Raw genomic sequence first — 23111 nt, 5'->3', positions numbered from 1 at the left:
GACGTTTCTTCTGCTGCTACGAAAGAATGAGTGGAGATAAAAGAAAGTTTTAAAGCTTTATTTTAATGTTGAACACCAGCGAAACATTTCAACGTGTTAAGACTGGAGGAAAAAAACATTAAATGTGCGTTTCATTCTGCTCATGTTTCCCTAAAGGGGCTTTAAGTAGCTAGCAGATTAAAACAAAAAATCACCTAAATAGTGCCGAACGAGGAAAACCAGCCCCCGTATTTAACCTTTCTGTGGATCCTGATCAGACTTTACCTGATTAGTTTGTTCCTCATGTGGAAATCCATGCAAAAATAAAATTTAAAGGAAATATCTGTGAGATGATTTTACAGCAACGGCAGCTTTTCTTCATCAGAACCCTGGAGGTCAAAATGACTGTTCTGGATCTTTGTTGACAGAAATTTAGAAAAACCTGGTTTTTGTTTGGTTTTTTTCACAGTTTCAACTCTTGAACCTCTGTGGGAACAGAAGAAGACAGAATTCAGAAAATTCTTAAAACAAAGTTAGAATGCTTTAAATCAGGGGTGTCCAACATGAGGCCCGTGGGCCTAAAGTGGTCCTCTGGAGGGTCCAATCCGGCCCTCAAAGATTAAAAATTACAGAGAAGACATTAACTGCAGATTGTAAATTAGTAAAAGTATAAATTTAAAATCATTTCCAGACCATGACAAGTTGTTTGGATCAGAAAGTAAAACACTAGATTGTTCTTTTTTTTTGTCGTTTTGTTTCGTTTTTTGTTGTTTTTAGTCTGATTTCTGTCGTTTCTCATGTTCTTGTGTTTATGTTTTCATTTTTGTAATTTTGTGTTTTGCTTTAATCGTTTCTTTTTTGCTTTTTTGTCTCGCTTGTGCTGTTTGTTTTTTGTTGTTTTTTTGTTTCTCACTTTTGTAATATTTTGTCTTGTTTATTGTCTTTTTGACTGACTTGTCATTTGTGTCATGTTTTTGTCTTGCTTGTCGTTTTGGGTTTTTTCTGCCTTTTTGTGTCTCATTTTTGTAATATTTTGTGTAGTTTATGTTGATTTTTTTGTCTGAATTCTGTCGTTTGTCTCATGTTTTTGCCATTATGTGTTTTACTTTAATCGTTGTTTTGTGTTGCTTCTTTTTGTCTTGCCTGTGTTGTCTACTTTTTCGTCGTTTTTGTTTTTTTTCATGTCGTTTGTCTTGTTTTTGTTGTTTTATCCATCAAAGTTTATCGAAATGATGCCGTTTCTGTGCAGTTGAGTTTTAAGACCCAACACTTTTGACGTTGACTTTAAAAGCACAAAATCAACAGCAGTCAGTGAATGAAAACAATTTTAAGCCATTGGCATTATTTAGACCTACAAAGGGCTGCTTTCGGACTATTTACTCTGCAATCGCTATCCTCAAAAAATACCCCGAAAAGTTGCTCGACAGGGACGAATCTTGCAGTTTAACTTCGTACAAAGCGGAATGAAAAACCCTAAAACTACCTCTCAGCTGACATTTTGTCAGAAATGGTTTCAATATTGAACTACTGTGATTTTATTCAGGCATTTTAGAAGCATCTTGTCCTGTAAAAAGAGTTTTAAATGATGTATTTAGCTTCAGAAGCAGAAGAATCTCTAAACAGAACAGATTCTACTCACATTTATGCATTTTCTGTCACTGAAGTTGGATTTTCACTGAACACCGACTGCATTTTGTTGACTAAAACTTCGGCAGATTGAAGCAGAACTTGAGCTCTTTGGCCACCAGGGTTAATTAAACTTTACGGCGACTCTGCTGTACCTGGAGGCGCTTTTAAATTCACCGAGCAGCTCCACAGAGCGAAGGGAAAGTCAAGGACGGCTCATCCTCTGAGGAGGATTAAACAGCAGAGGTAGAGCAAAGCACTGCAGCAGGTGGCGAGAATATCAAATAACTCCTAAGTTTTACAGCCTCATTTACATACAGGCCCACCAACTTACAGACACAGGAAGTTTAAATTTCTCTCACATATCAGCGGATAAATTGCTGCAGAGAACAGGGAGGGAGGAAACGTGGCATCGAAGGAAGGGGGGATAATAAAAATAAGCTTAAAAACTTATAAATTACAAAATTGTGGAATATCCACGTATAAAACGCTTTTCTAAAATTAGTTTTAGTCAAAAAAAAGGCTTTTTTTCATTGCATTGTTTCGTTGCGCTGCGTTTTGGGTTCATTGTTTTGGCGATTTCATCACAGTTTCCTCCACATCTGATCAGTTTTTCATGATTTGCTGCTGGAATATCGCATATCTAGCATCATTCTGTCCTCGTGTCGTTTATCATCCATCGTCGCTCACAGTTCTTAGAGATCCTCCTGTAAAGACGGTGAAGCTTCCTATCTAAGCGTCTCCGTGGACCTTCCTTCGCAGGATCCGGAGGCGGGACATCGCCTCGTCCCAGTCCAGGTAAGCTCCCTCCAGGTGTCGCAGCTGGTTGGGGGTGCTGATGTAACTCTTCCGGCCATGAAGCAGCCGCCAGTTATCGAAGGTCACCAGGTCGCCTGAAACCAGAGCAGAGAAGAAGTTTTATTGATCCTGGATTCATCTTAGAGGACGGTTGTTTGATACAAAAGGCTTCAAGAAAAAAAAAAGGTGTTTAAAGATGAATTAGATGGTGTTCTGGAGGCAGACTTTTTTGTAAAATCACAAAAAAAAAAAATCAGTATAGTATGTCATCCAAAATAGTGAAAAATACGTCTTAGTTGAGTGTATCGTTCAAAAATACTGAAAAAAACTGTCATTTAGTATCATCATGAATTTTGTCCAAAAATAACACCATAGTATAGTATGTCGAAAAAAAGACATTTTTTCAACATGTTTTAAAAACACGCCATATGATGAAATAATGTAAAGTGGGCGCTGAATAACACTACAGAGCAGGTTTCTTTGAAAAAAAAAATCCTGAATTTGTCCAAAGAAAACGTCATAGTATAGTATGTTGAAAAAATGTTCAACATGTCGTAAAAACATGCCATATGATGAAATAAAGTAAAATAGGCCCTGAATAACTCTACAGAGCGGTTTTCTTTGAAAAAAAAAAAAAAACGCCATAATATAGTATGTTGAAAAAATGACATTTTTTTCAACATCATAAATACATGCCATATGATGAAATAATGTAAAGTGGACATTGAATAGGTGCGCTTGTATAGCTCAACGGGTTAAGCAGGCGGCCCACATACAGGGGCTGGTCCCCAACACAGCGGCCCGGGTTCGATTCACATTTGCGGCCCTTTGCTGCATGTCTTCTCCCTGTTTCCTGTCTATCTCTCACTGCCACCACTACATAAAAGATAAAAGGCCTATAAAAAAGATATTTAAAACAAAAGTAGGCCCTGAATAACACTATAGAGCAGTTTTCTTTGAAAAAAAATCATCATGAATTTTGTCCAAAAAAAAAAAAACGCCATAGTATAGTATGTCGGAAAAAAAATGACATTTTTTCAACTTGTTGTAAAATCATGCCATATGATGAAATAATGTAAAGTAGGCTGTGAAAAACACTATAGAGCAGTTTTCTTTGAAAAAAAATCATCATGAATTTTGTCCAAAAAAAAAAAAACGCCATAGTATAGTATGTCGGAAAAAAAATGACATTTTTTCAACTTGTTGTAAAATCATGCCATATGATGAAATAATGTAAAGTAGGCTGTGAAAAACACTATAGAGCAGTTTTCTTTGAAAAAAAATCATCATGAATTTTGTCCAAAAAAAAAAAAACGCCATAGTATATAGTATGTCGGAAAAAAAATGACATTTTTTCAACTTGTTGTAAAATCATGCCATATGATGAAATAATGTAAAGTAGGCTGTGAAAAACACTATAGAGCAGTTTTCTTTGAAAAAAAATCATCATGAATTTTGTCCAAAAAAAACACAAAAAAAAACGCCATAGTATAGTATGTCGGAAAAAAAATGACATTTTTTCAACTTGTTGTAAAATCATGCCATATGATGAAATAATGTAAAGTAGGCCATGAAAAACACTATAGAGCAGTTTTCTTTGAAAAAAAATCATCATGAATTTTGTCCAAAAAAAACAAAAAAAAAACGCCATAGTATAGTATGTCGGAAAAAAAATGACATTTTTTCAACTTGTTGTAAAATCATGCCATATGATGAAATAATGTAAAGTAGGCTGTGAAAAACACTATAGAGCAGTTTTCTTTGAAAAAAAATCATCATGAATTTTGTCCAAAAAAAAAAAAACGCCATAGTATAGTATGTCGGAAAAAAAATGACATTTTTTCAACTTGTTGTAAAATCATGCCATATGATGAAATAATGTAAAGTAGGCTGTGAAAAACACTATAGAGCAGTTTTCTTTGAAAAAAATCATCATGAATTTTGTCCAAAAAAAAAAAAACGCCATAGTATAGTATGTCGGAAAAAAAATGACATTTTTTCAACTTGTTGTAAAATCATGCCATATGATGAAATAATGTAAAGTAGGCCGTGAAAAACACTATAGAGCAGTTTTCTTTGAAAAAAAATCATCATGAATTTTGTCCAAAAAAAAAAAAACGCCATAGGATAGTATGTCGGAAAAAAAATGACATTTTTTCAACTTGTTGTAAAATCATGCCATATGATGAAATAATGTAAAGTAGGCTGTGAAAAACACTATAGAGCAGTTTTCTTTGAAAAAAAATCATCATGAATTTTGTCCAAAAAAAAAAAACGCCATAGTATAGTATGTCGGAAAAAAAATGACATTTTTTCAACTTGTTGTAAAATCATGCCATATGATGAAATAATGTAAAGTAGGCTGTGAAAAACACTATAGAGCAGTTTTCTTTGAAAAAAATCATCATGAATTTTGTCCAAAAAAAAAAAAACGCCATAGGATAGTATGTCGGAAAAAAAATGACATTTTTTCAACTTGTTGTAAAATCATGCCATATGATGAAATAATGTAAAGTAGGCTGTGAAAAACACTATAGAGCAGTTTTCTTTGAAAAAAAATCATCATGAATTTTGTCCAAAAAAAAAAAACGCCATAGTATAGTATGTCGGAAAAAAAATGACATTTTTTCAACATGTCATAAAAACATGCCATATGATGAAATAATGTAAAGTAGGCCATGAAAAACACTATAGAGCAGTTTTCTTTGAAAAAAAATCATCATGAATTTTGTCCAAAAAAAAAAAACGCCATAGTATAGTATGTCGGAAAAAAAATGACATTTTTTCAACTTGTTGTAAAATCATGCCATATGATGAAATAATGTAAAGTAGGCCATGAAAAACACTATAGAGCAGTTTTCTTTGAAAAAAAATCATCATGAATTTTGTCCAAAAAAAACAAAAAAAAAAACGCCATAGTATAGTATGTCGGAAAAAAAATGACATTTTTTCAACTTGTTGTAAAATCATGCCATATGATGAAATAATGTAAAGTAGGCTGTGAAAAACACTATAGAGCAGTTTTCTTTGAAAAAAATCATCATGAATTTTGTCCAAAAAAAAAAAACGCCATAGTATAGTATGTCGGAAAAAAAATGACATTTTTTCAACTTGTTGTGAAATCATGCCATATGATGAAATAATGTAAAGTAGGCTGTGAAAAACACTATAGAGCAGTTTTCTTTGAAAAAAAATCATCATGAATTTTGTCCAAAAAAAAAAAACGCCATAGTATAGTATGTCGGGAAAAAAATGACATTTTTTCAACTTGTTGTAAAATCATGCCATATGATGAAATAATGTAAAGTAGGCCATGAAAAACACTATAGAGCAGTTTTCTTTGAAAAAAAATCATCATGAATTTTGTCCAAAAAAAAAAAAAAAGCCATAGTATAGTATGTCGGAAAAAAAATGACATTTTTTCAACATGTCATAAAAACATGCCATATGATGAAATAATGTAAAGTAGGCCATGAAAAACACTATAGAGCAGTTTTCTTTGAAAAAAAATCATCATGAATTTTGTCCAAAAAAAAAAAAACGCCATAGTATATAGTATGTCGGAAAAAAAATGACATTTTTTCAACTTGTTGTAAAATCATGCCATATGATGAAATAATGTAAAGTAGGCTCTGAAAAACACTATAGAGCAGTTTTCTTTACAAAAAAAATCATCACGAATTTTGTCCAAAAAAAAGCTATGTTGAAAAAAAATGGGATTTTTTTTCAACATGTCATATGATGAAATAATGTAAAGTAGACCGTGAAAAACACTATTGAGCAGGTTTCTTTGGAGAAAAAAAAAGCCACAGTATAGTATGTCGCAAAAAAATGTCATTTTTTCAACATGTCATAAAAACATGCCATATGATGAAATAAAGTCAAGTCGGCCATGAAACACACTACAGAGCAGTTTTCTGGTGAACAGAAGCCTTAAAACTTGTGACCATGAGTCTTGATTTCACATTTAGACCATCCATCTGAGTTCTCAGACCTTCACCTGTGGTGTTAGTAAATCTGTCCACAGTCAAACCAAGACCTGTTCCAACCTGAAGTGGAGGAGACGCTGCCGTCACACTCCTTCTTTCTCTACTTTAATCTGTTCTTCAGTATCTTCATCTCTGAGCTTCTCAGACGGATTAATGCCTCGCCTGAAGTGACGGAGATAAAACTGACATCTGCGGTGTCCTCGATGGTAACAGAGATGTTGTCGAACATTTCTGTACTACTTCCTGTTTACTACAAACCTCTCAGACATTTTAGTTTCCCTTTGCTGGACCGATAAACCCTCCCGACACAGTGAAGATAAATTGGAGTCTTTAGGGTTCTCACTGACCTGGTTCCATCACGAAGGTCACCACGTTCTCCGGTCGGTTCATGATGTCCACATAGGACCTCAGTGCTCTGTAGAACGGCTGGACTTGGTCCACAGGGAGGTCCAGGATCGAGTCTCTGGTGGCGTTGTTGCAGTGTATCTTGACAACTTGGCCCTCAGAGTCAACTCTGAGGAGAGAGGAGATGGAAAGATGCCAAACTGACAGAAAGTAGAACCAAACTGACAGGAAGTAGAACCAAACTGACAGGAAGTAGAGTCAAACTGACAGGAAGTAGAGTCAAACTGACAGGAAGTAGAGTCAAACTGACAGGAAGTAGAGTCAAACTGACAGGAAGTAGAGTCAAACTGACAGGAAGTAGAAGTTCTAGAGCTGAAACTAGAAGTCCTAGACCTAGAAGACCTAGAAACCATGGTGGCAGTCAGTCATTTCAACCTGCATCTCTGGAAACAACAACCATGAAGAAGAACAGAGCAATAAAGTAAATGTAAACTAATACTGTCTTAAATTTAAAAAAATAAAATACAAAAGTAAAAACCTGGACTGTCTACACTTTTTATTTGTCTCCTTCCTGTCATTTGTAAACAGTTCCTGCAGTTCAGCTGAAAAGTCCCTGAATTTTCATTAGGTGATTGTTTATCACAGTTGAATCATTAATAGCTTCAGAGTTGTGCAGAGAAGTGCAGAATTTTTTGTTTTTTATGAAATCCGGGTAATACAAACAGTTAAAATTTGTACTTTTTTTTAAACCCTTTAAGCTTCAGTCAATTCCAGCCGTTTTCAGTACAAAAAATTGCTAATATTCTATTTTTAAATAAAAAAAATTACGAAAAATACGGGGAATATTGGACGGGCATCGCGAGGTGCATTTCCTTGAAAACGACCGATTCGGGGATTTTATACCGACTTCAGGACATGTTTTGGACAAAATAGTTTCCTGGCTTGTGTCATCTGGATGTAAAAGGTTGGATTATGGCCGTTTTTTGTGGAATCTTTTTTTCTGTGTGTAATAATGAACCCAGAAATGTGAGTCGCGCTGTGTGCTTTGAAGCCGTGTATAGAGAACGGATGGATGAATATTTGTTTTTGTCGGACAAATGTGTTTTTCTCATCCTCTGTGGTAATCGCATCTGAAAGTGGTTTATACCGGCGGATTCATGAGAATCTAAGCTTTCCATCGGCGTATAGTGTTTATATAAGCGCGTTTGCAGCCGTCGGACATTCTTGAAATTCCTATGCAAATTAGTAGGTGTACCGCCGGCGGTACACTGAAGCTTAAGGGGTTAAACACTAAAAACCCAAAAAAGAAACACTCAGCTGTGGTGGTAACTTCTAATTTTGCTAATTTTGCATCTTCCAGCTGAAGAAAAACATCAGAATGGCACATTAACTTCGTAAAAAAAAAAAAAAAAAAAAAATTTGACTTCTGGATTAAACTGGAAAATCAAATAGTCTGAAGGCTTGACAGGGACTTTTTTTTTTTTTTTACTATTTTCTGACATTGAATAGCCTCGTGGATTCATCATGTATGAACAGAATCACTGATTTCTGTCTGTTTATGTGGAAAACATTAAAATAATGTCATTTATCTATTAAAAAATGTGAGTAAATATCACCTTCTATAAGTGTTTTTATGACATTTTGGACGCATATTCCTCAAACATTCGCTTTTTCTTGATTTTCTGGGTAAAAACATGTCAAACAAGGTCTTTTTTATATTTAATTTTTTGCTAATAACGCTGCAGACATAAAATATGTCAAATTATTATTACTATTTTTGCTTTAAGTCCGTCTCTGGTTGAAACACTCTAAAAGGAAACACTCAGTCTCATTGATTTCAGTCTGTTTAGGCAGAAAACCTTTAAAAAATGTCATTTATCTACTGGAAAACATGAGTAAATATCACCTTTATAAGTGATTTCTGGATATTTTACACGTGGTTTCCTCAAACACTCGAGTTGTAAATGCTTTCTTCATTCTCCAGGGGAAAAAAAACATGTCGATAAAGAGCCTTTTTTCAATTAAATACTTTGCTGATAACGCTGCTGGGCTCAGCTTCAGCTACAACATATCAAATTATTATGATCATTTTTTGCTTGTAGTCCATTTCTGGTTGATTTAAAGCCTAAAAACTCAAAACAGAAACACTCAGTTGTGATGTTAACTTCAATTTTACTTTTGAAAAATGGCTAAATATCACTTTTTTGAACAATTTCACGAGTTTTTTCCTCTTAATTTGAACCACACGTCCAAATGAATGCGTGTAAATGAGCTTCAGACTCAGCTGATACTATTGTGTTGAGGTGTTTCAGGATGTAACAAATGTGACCAGCAGATGGCAGTGTGTCACTTCTAATCACACACCAGCATCCTGTTGTGCTTTTGAACATCTTCCCTCCACTCAGATGCGGTAAATAAAACCTAAACATGCTCTGGACTCACTCGATGACGCGTTTCTTGCTCTGCAGCCTGAATTCGCAGTAGTCGGCTCCGACGTCGGTGAAGTCGACGAGCAGCGAGCTGAGGGTCCTGAAGGCCTCGGGGTCTTCTCTCTGCAGCAGCTGGGCCATGTGGAAGCCGTCCACCAGCTCGCTCTCACCTCCTTCCACCGCCTGCTTGATGCAGTGCAGGAACTGGATCTGCAGCAGCAAAGACGGGTCGCTTTTAGCACAGAAATAACACGATAAACTGGTAAAAATGAGGGATTTAGGTTCGGTTTTGCTGCTTTCTGTCCCTTAAAGTTCACTAAATGTCTAAATATATGTAGAGTCATGAACACTGGACACATTTTGGATGTTTTTTCCTCAAAAAGTCGTCTGCTTTTCTTTGATTAAAGTCCATCTCTGGTTGATTTAATCCCTAAAAACTCTCAAAACACTCAAATTCTGCTCATGATGCATCTTCCAGCAGATTAAAAAAAACACCAAAGCAAACATATTTCTAGATATTAGACTCATGAATTCATCAGTTATGAACAGAATCACTGATTTCTGTCTGTTTGTGCAGAAAAATATCATTTATCTGCTGGAAAACATGAGTAAACATCACATTTATCAGTGATTTTTGGACATTGTGGACGTATTTTCCTCAAACACTTGAGTTGTAAACTTGATCAAAACACTTTTGTTTGCTTGTTTGTTTGCTTTTATTTGAGTAAATCTCACCTTTTCAAGTGATTTCATGAGGTTTTTTCTCCTCAGTGTTCACTATATGGTCAAAATAATGTGTATAAATGAAAAGAAGTCCATCTCTGGTTGATTTAACACCCCAATTTTGCTGTTTCACCTTCCAGCAGATAAAAAACACAACAATCACACATTAACTTGCTAAAAAAAAAACTGTGATTTCATCAGTTTCTCCTCTTAAATTTCACAATATGACCAAATATAAGTGGATTGGTGAACACTGACGTGCTCCGTTTTACTGCTGAACTGATCCCGGGTCAGTTTCAGTTCATTCATTCGTCTAAATAACGTCACATTTGACTCACTCCGGGTGGGCTGTGTAGAGCCGGGTAGTCGGTGTGCGTGCTGAGCGTCCCGGTGGTGTAGGCCACGTTGTTGGCCATGGGTTTGTCCTCGACCTGAAACGTGTGCCTGAAGACAAAGATAACATTCATTAACAAACCTCCAGAAGATCAACGGCTTCAATTAGACAGCGAGGAGGAGGAAGAAGGACGGAGTCCAGAGGATCCCTGAGGGGGAAACCATCAGCAGAGGAGGCTCTAATGAGGGGGACTTATCTTCTCCGTCTAGATGGCTCCAGAGGAAAAGCTCCAGACCTCTGTTCTGACTGACCGCACCAGGTAGTTCCTCTGGCTTAGAAAAAGAACCAATCTGGAGCATTCTGGCTTGTTTTCTCCATCAGCAATAAGTCAAAGTGATGAAGTTCTGACGCTCCAAGCTGCAGATAATCGACTGGTGAACGGACTTTCCTCCAACAATCCAGCCGGAAACTTCATCCAAACTGGGTTTTACTGGTTTAAAGTCCATCTCTGGTTGACTTAAAACCCTAAAAACTCATAAACACTCAGTCGTGGTGTTAAATGCTAATTTTGCATCTTCCAGTGTATAAAACGCCACAATGACGCATCAACGTAACAAATTAACCCTTTAAGCTTCAGTCAATTCCAGCCATTTTCAGTACAAAAAAATCGCTAATATTCTATTTTTAAATAAAAAAATTACGAAAAATACAGGGAATATTGGACGGGCATCGCGAGGTGCATTTCCTTGAAAATGACCGATTCGTGGATTTTATACCGACTTCAGGACATGTTTTGGACAAAATAGTTTACTGGCTTGTGTCATCTGGATGTAAAAGGTTGGATTATGGCCGTTTTTTGTGGAATCTTTTTTTCTGTGTGTAATAATGAACCCGGAAATGTGAGTCGCGCTGTGTGCATTGAAGCCGTGTATAGAGAACGGATGGATGAATATTCGTTTTTGTCGGACAAATGTGTTTTTCTCACCCGCTGTGGTAATCGCATCTGAAAGTGGTTTATACCGGCGGATTCATGAGAATCTAAGCTTTCCATCGGCGTATAGTGTTTGTATAATCGTGTTTGCAGCCGTCGGACATTCTTTAAATTCATATGCAAATTTGCACTGAAGCGCAAAGGGTTAAATGCTAATTTTGCATCTTCCAGTGTATAAAACGCCACAATGACGCATCAACGTAACAAATTAAACTTGATTTCTGGATATTAAACGGGAAAATCAAACAGAAATTGACTTCAAGCAAAAAACAAACGGGAATTGATTAAATAATTTGATTAATTTTAACTAGAGACAAGTCCAGCAGTGTTATTAACCCTTTGCGCTTCAGTGCGTCGTAGGTGTACCGCCGGCGGTACACCTACTGATTTGCATAGGAATTTCAAGAATGTCAGACGGCTGCAAACACGATTATACAAACACTATACGCCGATGGAAAGCTTAGATTCTCATGAATCTGCCGGTATAAACCACTTTCAGATGCGATTACCACAGCGGGTGAGAAAAACACATTTGTCCGACAAAAACAAATATCCATCCATCCGTTCTCTATACACGGCTTCAACGCACACAGCGCGACTCACATTTCCGGGTTCATTATTACACACAGAAAAAAAGATTCCACAAAAAACGGCCATAATCCAACCTTTTACATCCAGATGACACAAGCCAGTAAACTATTTTATCCAAAACATGTCCTGAAGTCGGTATAAAATCCACGAATCGGTCGTTTTCAAGGAAATGCACCTCGCGATGCCCGTCCAATATTCCCCGTATTTTTCGTAATTCTTTTTATTTAAAAATAGAATATTAGCGATTTTTTGTACTGAAAACGGCTGGAATTGACTGAAGCTTAAAGGGTTAAGCAAAATATTAAAGAGAAAAAAAGGATCTTTATGTGCTAATATTGCATCATTATGTATTGATTTTGTCTCTTTTTATGTTGATTTTCCATCTTTTTCTACTAATATTGCATCATTATGTGTTGATTTTGTCTCTTTTTGTGTTGATTTTGCACGTTTTTTTCTCGAGTGTTTAAGGTAATTTTTCTCTGGGTAAATCTGTGTCAATAAATCTCTTTTTTCTATCTAACATTTAGCTAAAAACACCAGATAAACTGACACCAGTAAATTGCCTATCTCTGGATGTGTTTGGGGTATCGACCATCCCAGATCCTCACCCGTAGAACGTCATCCGCATATACCCGATCCTCTGGCCCAGTCGGGACACATGGCCCTTCTCGGCCGGCGCCCCCTTCAGGCAGACGATGCCGACCCTCTTCAGAGCCTGAAGCCAGGCCAGAGCCGCCTTGTCGTCCTCCAGGACCTGCTGGTAGTCGGCGGTGGGGATGACCAGCGAGGAGTCCCAGAAGAAGCGGTCTGAAGGAGGACATGAAGGAGCGTCATTTATATCTATAGATGCTACAGGAAACAATCTGCTGACGGTTTGACCTCATGCTGCTGGTAGACAAACGAGAATTTTATCATTTCTGTTCTTTAACACACAAATCCTGAGCAACAGGTGAATTCAGCAGGAGATGCTGGCAGGACATAAAGGACACATCATTTTTGCTCACCAGTGTGGTGATTTTGCATATTTTTGTGATGATTTTGTCTCTTTATTGGTGATTTTGCATCTTTTAGTGGTATTTTTGTGCCTTTTTGTGATTATTTTGCATATTTTTGTGACGATTTTGTCTCTTTACTGGTAATTTTGTGCCTTTTTATGGTAATTTAGCATCTTTTTGTGGTTATTTTGCATCATTTTGTGGTGACTGTTACTTTTTGTGGTTATTTTTGCACCGTTTTTGTTTTTGTCATGTTTGAGTCTTTGTGGTAACTTAGCTTCTTTTGTGTTAATCTTGTGCTTTTTTTGTCTCAATTTCACCTTTTTTGTGGGAATTTTGCATTTTGCATTTTAATTTAGCATCTTTTTGTGTTAATTTCACCTCTTTTTGTGATCATTTTACCTTTTTTGCGGTGAATTAGCATCTTTTTGTGTTGATTTTGCCATTTTGTGGTAATGTCCCCACTTTTTGCGATGACTAGAACATGTTCTTTAACACAAAAACCAAACTCCTGAAGTCCCTTTCTGCCTCCTAAATCTGCATCGTCTGCTGACACGAAGATGAACGAGTGGCTGTGAGGAAACCAGCGTGTCTCCATCAGACAGACAGAAGTGGAAAATCCTCCCCACCCAGCTGGCTCGCCTCCTTTTCCATGCAGCTCCTCTCCAGCGGCTTCAACAGCTGCTAAGAACATTTAGTGGAGGAGGAAGAGACGGTGGAGTACCTGGAGATGTTAGCGGCTGCTCCTCCTCCAAACAACCTCCATCCTAAGCTCCAGGAGGTGGAGGCTCTGCTGAACTTCATGCATAATTCAGCTTTAAAGCGTCTGAAACCGTGAAAAGTGACGCTCAGTCTGAACGTTTAGTGTTTTTTAAGACGCCTACGAGGATTCTGTCCTGTTGTTTAGTCCACTGGATGAAAATAAAACCGCAAATGTGCAGCTGAGAGGAGCTGAAAACACATTTAAGGACTGTTTTCATTTTGGTGTCCAACAGGTAGAAAAACAAATAATGTTTGACGAAACCATGGAAATATTTACAGATATTTACCAAAAATGCATTTTCTCCTTTAAATCAGCAGAAAGCCAAACACCTCCAGGGTTTGTTTCTCTATTTCACAGCCAGAAGACACTTTTGGGAGTCAAAATATTAATTAATCATGTCTTTGTGGTAATTTCACATCGCTGTCATAATTTTACACCTCTAATTTTACGTCTTTTTTATTGTATTTCACCTCTTTATTGTAGAGATTTTGCATCTTTGTGGTAATTTTGACCCTTTATGTGGTGATTTTGCACCTTTTTGAGGTGATTTTGCACCTTTTTGTGTTAATTTTTCCATTTTTTGTTGTGATTTCACCTCTTTATGAGGTGTTTTTGCATCTTATTGTGGTAATTTTGCATCTTTTCGTGAAGGTTTTGCATCTTTGTGGCAATTTTGACCCTTTATGAGGTGGTTTTGTATCTTTTTGAGGTGATTTTGAACCTTTTTGTGGTAATTTCACCACTGTTTGAGGTGTTTTTACATCTTTTTGCAGTAATTCTGGTCCTTTATGTGTGGATTTTGCATCTTTTTGGGGTAATTTTGGCCCTCTAAATTGTTTCTGCATCTTTTTGTGGTAATTTTTCCATTGTTGTTGTGATTTCACCTCTTTTTGTGGTATTTTTGCGTCTTTTTGTGGTCATTTTGCATCTTTTCATAGTGATTTTGCATCTTTTTATGGTGATTTTGGACCTTTGAGTTGTTTTTGCATCTTTTTGTGGTAATTCTGCATAGTTCTGTGGTAATTTCAGCCATTTTTTACAGTGTTTTTGGCCTTTTTTGTGCTGATTCTGATCCTTTATGTGATGATTTTGCATCTTTTTTGAGTAACTGTGGCCCTCTAAATTGTTTTTGCATTGTTTTGTGTTAATTTTTTCCATTTTTTGTTGTGATTTCACCTCTTTATGAGGTGTTTTTGCATCTTATTGTGGTAATTTTGCATCTTTTCGTGAAGGTTTTGCATCTTTGTGGTAATTTTGACCCTTTATGTGGTGATTTTGTATCTTTTTGAGGTGATTTTGAACCTTTTTGTGGTAATTTCACCACTGTTTGAGGTGTTTTTACATCTTTTTGCAGTAACTCTGGTCCTTTATCTGTGGATTTTGCATCTTTTTGGGGTAATTTTGGCCCTCTAAATTGTTTTTGCATCTTTTTGTGGTAATTTTTCCATTTTTTTTGTCATGATTTAACCTCTTTATAAGGTGTTTTTGCATCTTATTTTGGTAATTTTGCATCTTTTTGTGGAGATTTTGCATCTTTGTGGTAATTTTGATCCTTTATGTGGTGATTTTGCATCGTTTTGAGGTGATTTTGCACCTTGTTGTGGTAATTTCATGACTGTTTGAGGTGTTTTTATGGTAATTCTGGTCCTTTATGTGTGGATTTTGCATCTTTTTGTGGAAATTTTGCATCTTTTCATAGTGATTTTGCATCTTTTTATGGTGATTTTGGACCTTTGAGTTGTTTTTGCATCTTTTTGTGGTAATTCTGCATAGTTCTGTGGTAATTTCAGCCATTTTTGCAGTTATTTTGGCCCTTTTTGTGCTAATTCTGGCCCTTTTATGTGGTGTTTTTGCATCTTTTTGTGTTGTTTGTGTGCCTTTTTTGTGGTAATTCTGTATCTTTTATGATCATCTTATTTCGTGTCTTTCCTCCAGATTTTCTGATTTATTCTTGAGGTTGTGCCACCTTTATTGGATGTAAAACTGATCTGGTTGAGGCTCAGAAATGCTTCTAAGTGCAAATACTGGATCCACCTCTACCTCTGGAAACATTCACAGTCTGAAGGTAGAACTTTAACGAAACATCCTGAAGCTCATTCAGGTTCTAAAAGTCTAAAAGAAAAAGTGACCGGCAACATGAGTGAGGCTGAAGGCGAGTCATCAGACCTCCCTCCAGGCCGTTGTCACCAACAATCAGCCTCCAGCTGTTCCACTAAAGGGTCTAGGACTGCTCCAGAGGGCGGAAGGGAAACAGAAAACAAAGACGGAGAACTGGGCCAGAGGTCTGAACGCTACAGTCGGCCTCATGGAACCGGACCTGGACGACGGAGAACATCAGCTGTTAGTTCAGCTCCAGGAAAAAGACCAGAACTCTGCCTCCTAATTGAGTAATAAGCGCCTCACATGACGAGTTTTTAACTGGAATCACAAATCTGACACGGGAGGGACCAGGAGGAATTCTAGTTTCAGTCTGTAAGACCACACAGGAAGATTAGGCATCATTAAAGACACAAATCTGGACAAACCACAGCAGATACAAGAGTTTTATTGAACTCTGGAGGGACGTTAGAGTTTGTAGTTCCACTAAGAGATGGTAGAATCAACATGATTGTAAAACATCACCACATTGATTATTGGTGGTAGTGATTTTGCTGTTTTGTTTGGGCGAGTTTGAGTCTTTCAGGTACTTTTGCCTGTTTTTGAGGTAATTTTGGCCCTTTATAAGCTCATTTTGCCTCTTTTGTGCTGATCTGTGTATTTGTTTGGCGGTTTTGTATCTTTTTGGGTTTTTTTGTGGAGACTTTTGAGTCTGGGGTAATTTTGCCTCTTTTGAACTGATTTTATGTGTTTTTGTGACAATTTCACCTCTTTTAAAGCTCCTTTTGCATCTTTTTGTGGTGATTTCGGCCCTTTTTGTGGCGATTTTGCACTTTTTCTTTCTTGGAGTCTTTAAGGTCATTTTGCTTTTTTGTGTTTATTTTGCATCCTTTTGTGGTGATTTCAGCCCTTTTTGTGGGGATATTGCTGTTGTTTCATGGCAATTTTGAATCTTTGAGGTAATTTTGCCTGTTCTTGCATCGATTTTGTATCTTTTTGTGGTAATTTAAACTCTTTTATGGATGTTTATGCATTCTGTTGTGGTAATTTTGCGTCTTTTGTGTTGATTTTGTGTATTTGTGGTCATTTCAGCCCCTTTTTGTGGCGATTCTGCACATTTTTTGTGGCGAGTTTGAGTCTTTGGGGTAATTTTGCCTCTATTGTATTTTTTTTGACAGTTTGACTTGTTTTCGTGAGGATTTTGCATCTTTTTTGTGGTAATTTCAGGCTTTTTGGTTGTGACTTTCAGTCTTCAGGGTAATTTTGCCTGTTTTTGTGGTGATTTTGCAACTTTCTCTGACAATTTCACCTCTTTCTCTGGTGTTTTTGCATCTTTTTCTGGTAATTTTAGCCCTTTTGTCGTGTTTTTACAAGTTTTATGTTTTTGCAAGTTTGAGTCTTGTCTGTTTTTTTGTTGACCAGATTCAGTGTTCAGACTGTGACACCTGGATGGATGTAAAACTGATCTGGTGTCAGTTTTTAACAGAGCTCAGATGTGTTTTTCCTCTTAAAACATCAGCCATCTATCTGCTGTACCGATGAAGTTCTGAGGCTGTGTAATGATCAAACTTAAAGCTCCTAAAATCAACCCTTCTGCGTTAATCGTGGATGGAATCACTGTGAAAGGTGAAAAGTGTCGCTTAAAGTTGTCACAGCTTTTAGCAGGTGGCAGTGCTCCCTCGGTCCTGGTTCTCTCTCTCTAGGTGTGGCTGTGGCTGGCAGCAGGTGTGCTGAATCCAATCAAGTGATCACGTGCAGGTGGCTGTCATCTATCAAGCTGGCCGGCTTCCCTTTAAAGACTGATTCAACTTCTCCTAACAGCAGTTAGTGGAGCGACCAGATCTGTCTGAGCCGTTTATGTCCTAGACTCTGCGCCAATCCTGTTCTCTTTGTTCAGTGCCGTCTCCTGCTGATGTTCTCCTGGTAGTTGGATTCTCCATCTGGCTAAGGCTTCCTGGCTCTCCGTGGAACTTTGGATTCTCCGAGGATTCTCTGGCTGCTTCCACACCACCTGGACGTCATTCTGCTAGGGCTGGCAACCACCATCTCCGTCTACTTACCTGTATGCCAAGTATTCCGGCCTGTTGGAGCATCTGAGACTGGTCTTAGTTGGTTACCAGTACCTAAACTGAGGAGGGACTGCCAGCTAAGTTCCCACTCCTGCTGCACCTGATGATAGTTTCTTTATTGATTATTGGTGGTAGTGATTTTGTTGAGAACGTGTGGGTTTTGGGTTTGTGTTCTGAAGCTCTGAAGTCCAGGATGTTGGTTAAATTAAGTTGTTTTCTTGCCTTAGTGGTGCTAAACGTGGGTTAACAGTTGTTTGAGTTTCTGTCTTGTGCTTAGTTTTCTCTCCCCTAGAGGGAGTCTAGTTCTGCTAAGCCAATAGCGTGTTCTTGTGAGAGCTGTTTCCTGTTTATAGTTTTTGTTCTGGCTTTTGTAAAATAAATCTTTCACTCGTCTGCCTATCATGTCCCTGCACTTGAGCCGCCGTAACAAGTCCTAAAATCCACAGGATTCGCGCTTTCCTTGGTTTAATGGAGCCTTTTAGGATCTTTCCGTTTATTGGTCTGGTTTAATGTGTGCTTGTGCTGAACGCCTGTTATCGTGGTGTTTTTGTTTTTTTTCTCCCCGCTCTGTTGGCTTCGTTTTAAAAGGAAGTGGGAGAAGTTTTAAAACCTCAACTAACTCAACATTCAAAGGTCCCATATTGTCTTTTTAGCAAACTAAAGTCTTTCAGTAAATTTTGTTAGCCACATTAGCTGCCCAACATGCTAACAGTAAAGACTTAGCATTAATAACAGCGGCCAACAACAAATTTATCTTTTTTGAGCTGATTTAGCATCATTTTGGTGTGCTGAATCCAAAAATCACATTGGTTTTGCTCAATCAGGTCAACTTTCTGAACTATGCTACAAAGGATGCAGTCATGATGGCTGATTACTGCTGGACTCTGAACAGAGACATCCTTGCTGCTGAGCATTTGAAGAAACGAAAGTTCATGCTCTGAATTTTGCACAGTGACTAAGGCCCCATCCACACGAAGACAAACCGAGGTCTAAACTCATAAGTTTCTTGCCAAATCTGCGTATCATCCACATGAAGACGGCATTTTGGGGGTCTGTAAACTATCATTTTTGAAACGCCGTAGACGCAGCTCCGTGTTTACTGGCTCGCCGCTACTTTTCAGACACGCTTGCATCATAGTTTTGTATCTTCATTGACACGCATGTGCCACACACGGCAACAACAACAATGGCGGCGTACAGTGTAGCAAATGTGCTGATGAAGCTAGTGACCCTACTGTCCCTGTTGCAGCAAAATCTCCTTCTTCTCAATCACCACCAAGTTGAACAAACCATTATCGAGGACACATTCTGTTTACAACTTTTGCTGCAAGTGTGCATGCCCACTGTTTTTTCTTCTGTTTGTGTGTGTTTCCGTCATTGTTACAGCACCCCTAGAGGTCTGGCATGTGTTTTACAGCGTTTCCATGCGTATCGAGTGCATTCATGTAGACACACACATTTTCTGAGACGCCTTCGTCTTTAGGGCGATTGTTTTTTGTTCTTTTTTTAAACTGTTAAGCGTTTTGTCTGTGTGGACGGGGCCTTAATGTTCAATTTACATGTACTTGCCTTTATCTATGTCAGTTATTTATTTTACAGAAGTTAAAGTTTAACACTTAAATACATCCTGTTAGAAAATGTTTTTTTCTCTTAAAACCCATTTTGGGTGAGGACTATACAAAAAATAAACTGAGTCACAAATATAATCAGTTTTGTGAGACATTTTTCAAAATCAAGTTGGCAAAAAACTGACCTCGTTGAAGGGGGAAAAATGGATGTCATATTTGGAGTTAGTGGTGCAAAATAGTCCCAATTAGGTTGACAAAACCTAGACAACTTGCAAAAAAAACTTTGTAACCCAGTGTAATGATCAATGGGTGTTCAGTTCCTCAGATCTTGGCAGTGCATGAAGACTCTTGTGTTCACTCTTACAGATAGCAGAACATTTGAGTTTTGTTCTTGGTTCAGACATTTTAGAGTTTTCATGTCAGTCTGGACGATCTTTGGACACATTTTGAGTCATTTTGGCCAAGACTGAATACATGAAGACTCTTGAGTTCTCACTTGCAACTAGTTTTCAGCTAATTTTGGAATATTTGAGTTATTTTAAACACATTTTAGTTAGTTTTGGACAAGTATTAAGTCCTTCTGGAATCTCTATGGACAATCTGGACGATCTTTGGACACATTTTAAGTCCTTGTAGAAAAGTTTGGAGTCATTTTGGACACAACTGGAAGAATTTCAGACATTTTTGGGCCAGTTTGAGTGCATGAAGACTCTTTGTGGTGTTTCTGCATCTCTGTGGTAATTTCAGACCTTCTGATTTTTGGATCTTTGTATGGTGATTTCTGCTCTTTTTGTGGTAATTTTGCATGTTTTTTTTGGGGTAATTTTGCTGTCTTTGTCTTCAATAATTTCACCCTTCTGTGGTGTTTGCATCCTTTTGTGGTAATTTCCGCTCTTTTTGTGGCTATTGCACGGTTTTGCAGAGATTTTTGCATCTGTAGTGGTTTTGCCTGTTTTTGTGGTGATTTTGCATTTTTTTCTGGTAATTTCTGCCCAGTTTATGGTGATTTTGTACTCTTCTGTGGAGATTTTTGAACTTTCTAAGATTTCATAAGTTTTTGTAGTGATTCTGAGTCTTTGTGGTGATTTTGAGCATTTTTGTAGTGGGTTGTTTTTTTTTTTTGTTTTTTTTTGCATGGTTTTGTGGTGATTTGGTGTGTTTTGACAATTTCACTTTTTTTGGTCATTTCAGGCCATTTTCTGATGATTTTGCACATTTTTTTTTTGGTGACTTTGCATCTTTCTGTGGTGATTTCTGAACCGTTTTGTGATGTTTTTTTCTGGTAACTTCGGCCCTTTTTGCAGGTGTTCTGTGGTACTGTTGGCCCTTTTGAGGTAATTTTGCATCTTTCTGTGACAATTCCACCTCTTTCTCTGTTTTTTCTGGTGTCTTCATCCTTTTTTGTGGTGATTTTGCACATTTTTCTGGGTCTGTGGCGTTCTCAGGAAGGACTGCTGCCTCTGACTAGATGGTCTTCATCTCTAATCCACTCCCAGGCTTCCCCCTCGGTCGGCTACAGTGGCTTTTCCAGATGAGGAAACCCGAAGCCGAGGCTCCTGCGGCTGTCGGACAGTTCCTGGCTTTGCCGTCGCCTCGCTCCGTTTCCAACTCGGAGGCCTTCAAAGCCGGAGTCGTCGGCGGAGCTTTTGTTTTGACTCGGTTGAGTTTTATCGCAGAGCTCGGATCAGATCCACTTCGATGGAATGCACAGTGGAGGTTTGAAGCCAGATGGGCAGAAAAGGCCTCTTTTAGACGGAGCAGGCGTCATAAATTACACCCAAGCTGGTGTTTATACTGAAAACACATTTTGGAGATTTGGCTGGAATTGCACAGAGGGAGATTGTTGGACTTCAGCTGCAGAAAATGTTTATTTTTTATTTTATTAAAGGATTAGTGTAGCTGCTGTCCTTCTGTGGTGGTTTTAGACACTTGTTCTTCTTTGTGTTTTCATTTTATAGGTTTACTCTTTTATTCAGGGAAATATTGTACTTTTTAAACCGCTACAGTCACAAAATAAAGATTTTACAGACAAAATATGATCATAATTATAAACATTTTTAAGGATTAACTTTAAAGGTAAACAACAAGGAAATGCCACTTATACATTAATCAGTAAAAACAATCCAATAAACGGTACAACACTCACAGGCAGCCATAATTCTGTATTTTGTGCTAATTTTGCCTGCTTCTGTCAGGATTTTGCATCTTCTTGTAATTTCAACTGTTTTTGCAGAGTTTTTTTTTTTTCATGTTTGAGATTTGAGTCTTCTTGGTAATTACTTTTCGTATTGATTTTGTCTTTTTGTCACAATTTTGCATTTTTTTTTTTTTTAATGATTTTGTATGTTTTGTTACAAGTTTGAGTCTTGGGGTAATTTTGCCTGTTTTTATGATGATTTCTGCATCTTTTTTGGGTGATTTCTGTGTTTTTGGTGGTGATTTTGCACATTCTTCTGTTGCAAGTTCAGTCTTTGGGGTCATTTTGCCTGTTTCTGTGAGGATTGTGCATCTTTTTGTGGTAATTTCAGCAATTTCTGAGGGGAAATTATTATTTGTATGAACACCAAGAATTGTAAAATGATTTTTCATGCTATAAATGTTAATTTTGACACTTTAAAATGTACTGAAGCAACTCAAACATGCTTGTAATTAACAAAGAAGGGCCTTCATGGAGGTTTTAAGCTATAAAAACACGAGTCCAGACGGTTGAAAAATGAAAACTGTCTCCCTGGTTTTATTCCACTCAGTAATCAGCATGTGTGGTTGTTTTCACGAAGCTCGCTCCACCCAAAGCCGACCCAACAAGCACACCTTTATTTATGAAACAGACCTGGAGGACAGAGCAGCCGGCGTCTGCCTTCCCGGTTAGAAAAAAGACAGAGCGAACAGTGTTTCCTCCGTCTGCAAAAAGAAAACTCCACTGAGCCTGGCGGGAGTTTCTCAAATCTTGTCTGTTTTTTTTTTGTTGTTTTTTTTGGCAAATTCACGCTTTCGGTTTTATTCCAAAGAAATGAAAAATCCAATCGTCGGGATCATTAAGCCGCTCGTGCCGGAGCTGACGTAAAAAGTGTTGAAATTTCCACAAAGAAAAGGGATTTAACCCAAATATAGCTGATCCGTGAAGGAATTATGGGAACAGGCTGAGAAAAATAAGCCGAGCGTGGGTGAGAAACGGTGGAATATTCTGGAAAAAGGACAGTTTTCTGATATGAGGCATGCAGGAAACGGCTGCATTTAAAATGTCAAAACAAAGATGGAAGTTTATTTAATCTTTAATTTACAAAACTAATTTCAATGCTGCAAGTCGCATGGCACAGGAAAGCGCAAAAAACAGCCTAATTTCTCAAAACATACCTCTACGATGCAGTAAAACGCAACATGTAAAAACAGCAAAACATGAAGAATAAAGTTCATTCTTTTTATATTTGTTCCAAATTGATATCAATGCTGCAGCCAGACACCAAAAAAAACACACTCATGCTAATGACCACCATTAGCACACGAGGGCTCAGTGACATCTGTGCATTTCAACGACCCCCACCCATACTCACAACCACCATCGTTGAGTAATCAGACGAGTTTTGGTATCGGTTGTTGGAATAACAGCCCTGGACACACCTCACAGAGGTTTAAAAGCTGAGGCAACACCGACCACCACCAGAACTGAAGAAGCCTCTTGGATGAGAAGTGAAACGTCTTCAAGGAACTTTCTTAAAGTCCAGTGGATTGACTTAAACTACTTTGGATAACCATGACCTGGATGAATGAGAACCTACACAGACAACTGTAAAAATTGCAAAAAACTTAAATTACT

At 37.6% G+C, this 23111-nt stretch overlaps 1 protein-coding gene across 1 annotated transcript in view; it reads right to left on the bottom strand.

Annotated features, from left to right (window-relative positions):
- Positions 1-43: 43 nt before the first annotated feature.
- The window catches only part of bbox1 (butyrobetaine (gamma), 2-oxoglutarate dioxygenase (gamma-butyrobetaine hydroxylase) 1), a 52873-nt gene continuing 29805 nt past the window's right edge, over positions 44-23111 (bottom strand). Inside the window, exons 4-8 of the mRNA XM_022198283.2 lie at positions 12414-12612; positions 10228-10333; positions 9180-9376; positions 6740-6906; positions 44-2498 (exon numbers count right to left, since the gene is read on the bottom strand). Coding sequence (XP_022053975.2) covers positions 2338-2498; positions 6740-6906; positions 9180-9376; positions 10228-10333; positions 12414-12612 — 830 coding nt within the window. The 3' untranslated portion in view covers positions 44-2337. The remainder of the gene's footprint in view (positions 2499-6739; positions 6907-9179; positions 9377-10227; positions 10334-12413; positions 12613-23111) is intronic.

This window comes from Acanthochromis polyacanthus, chromosome 2, assembly GCF_021347895.1.
Source record: "Acanthochromis polyacanthus isolate Apoly-LR-REF ecotype Palm Island chromosome 2, KAUST_Apoly_ChrSc, whole genome shotgun sequence".
In the NCBI taxonomy this organism is placed as follows: domain Eukaryota; kingdom Metazoa; phylum Chordata; class Actinopteri; family Pomacentridae; genus Acanthochromis; species Acanthochromis polyacanthus.
This window is presented reverse-complemented; position numbering and strand designations above follow the sequence as displayed.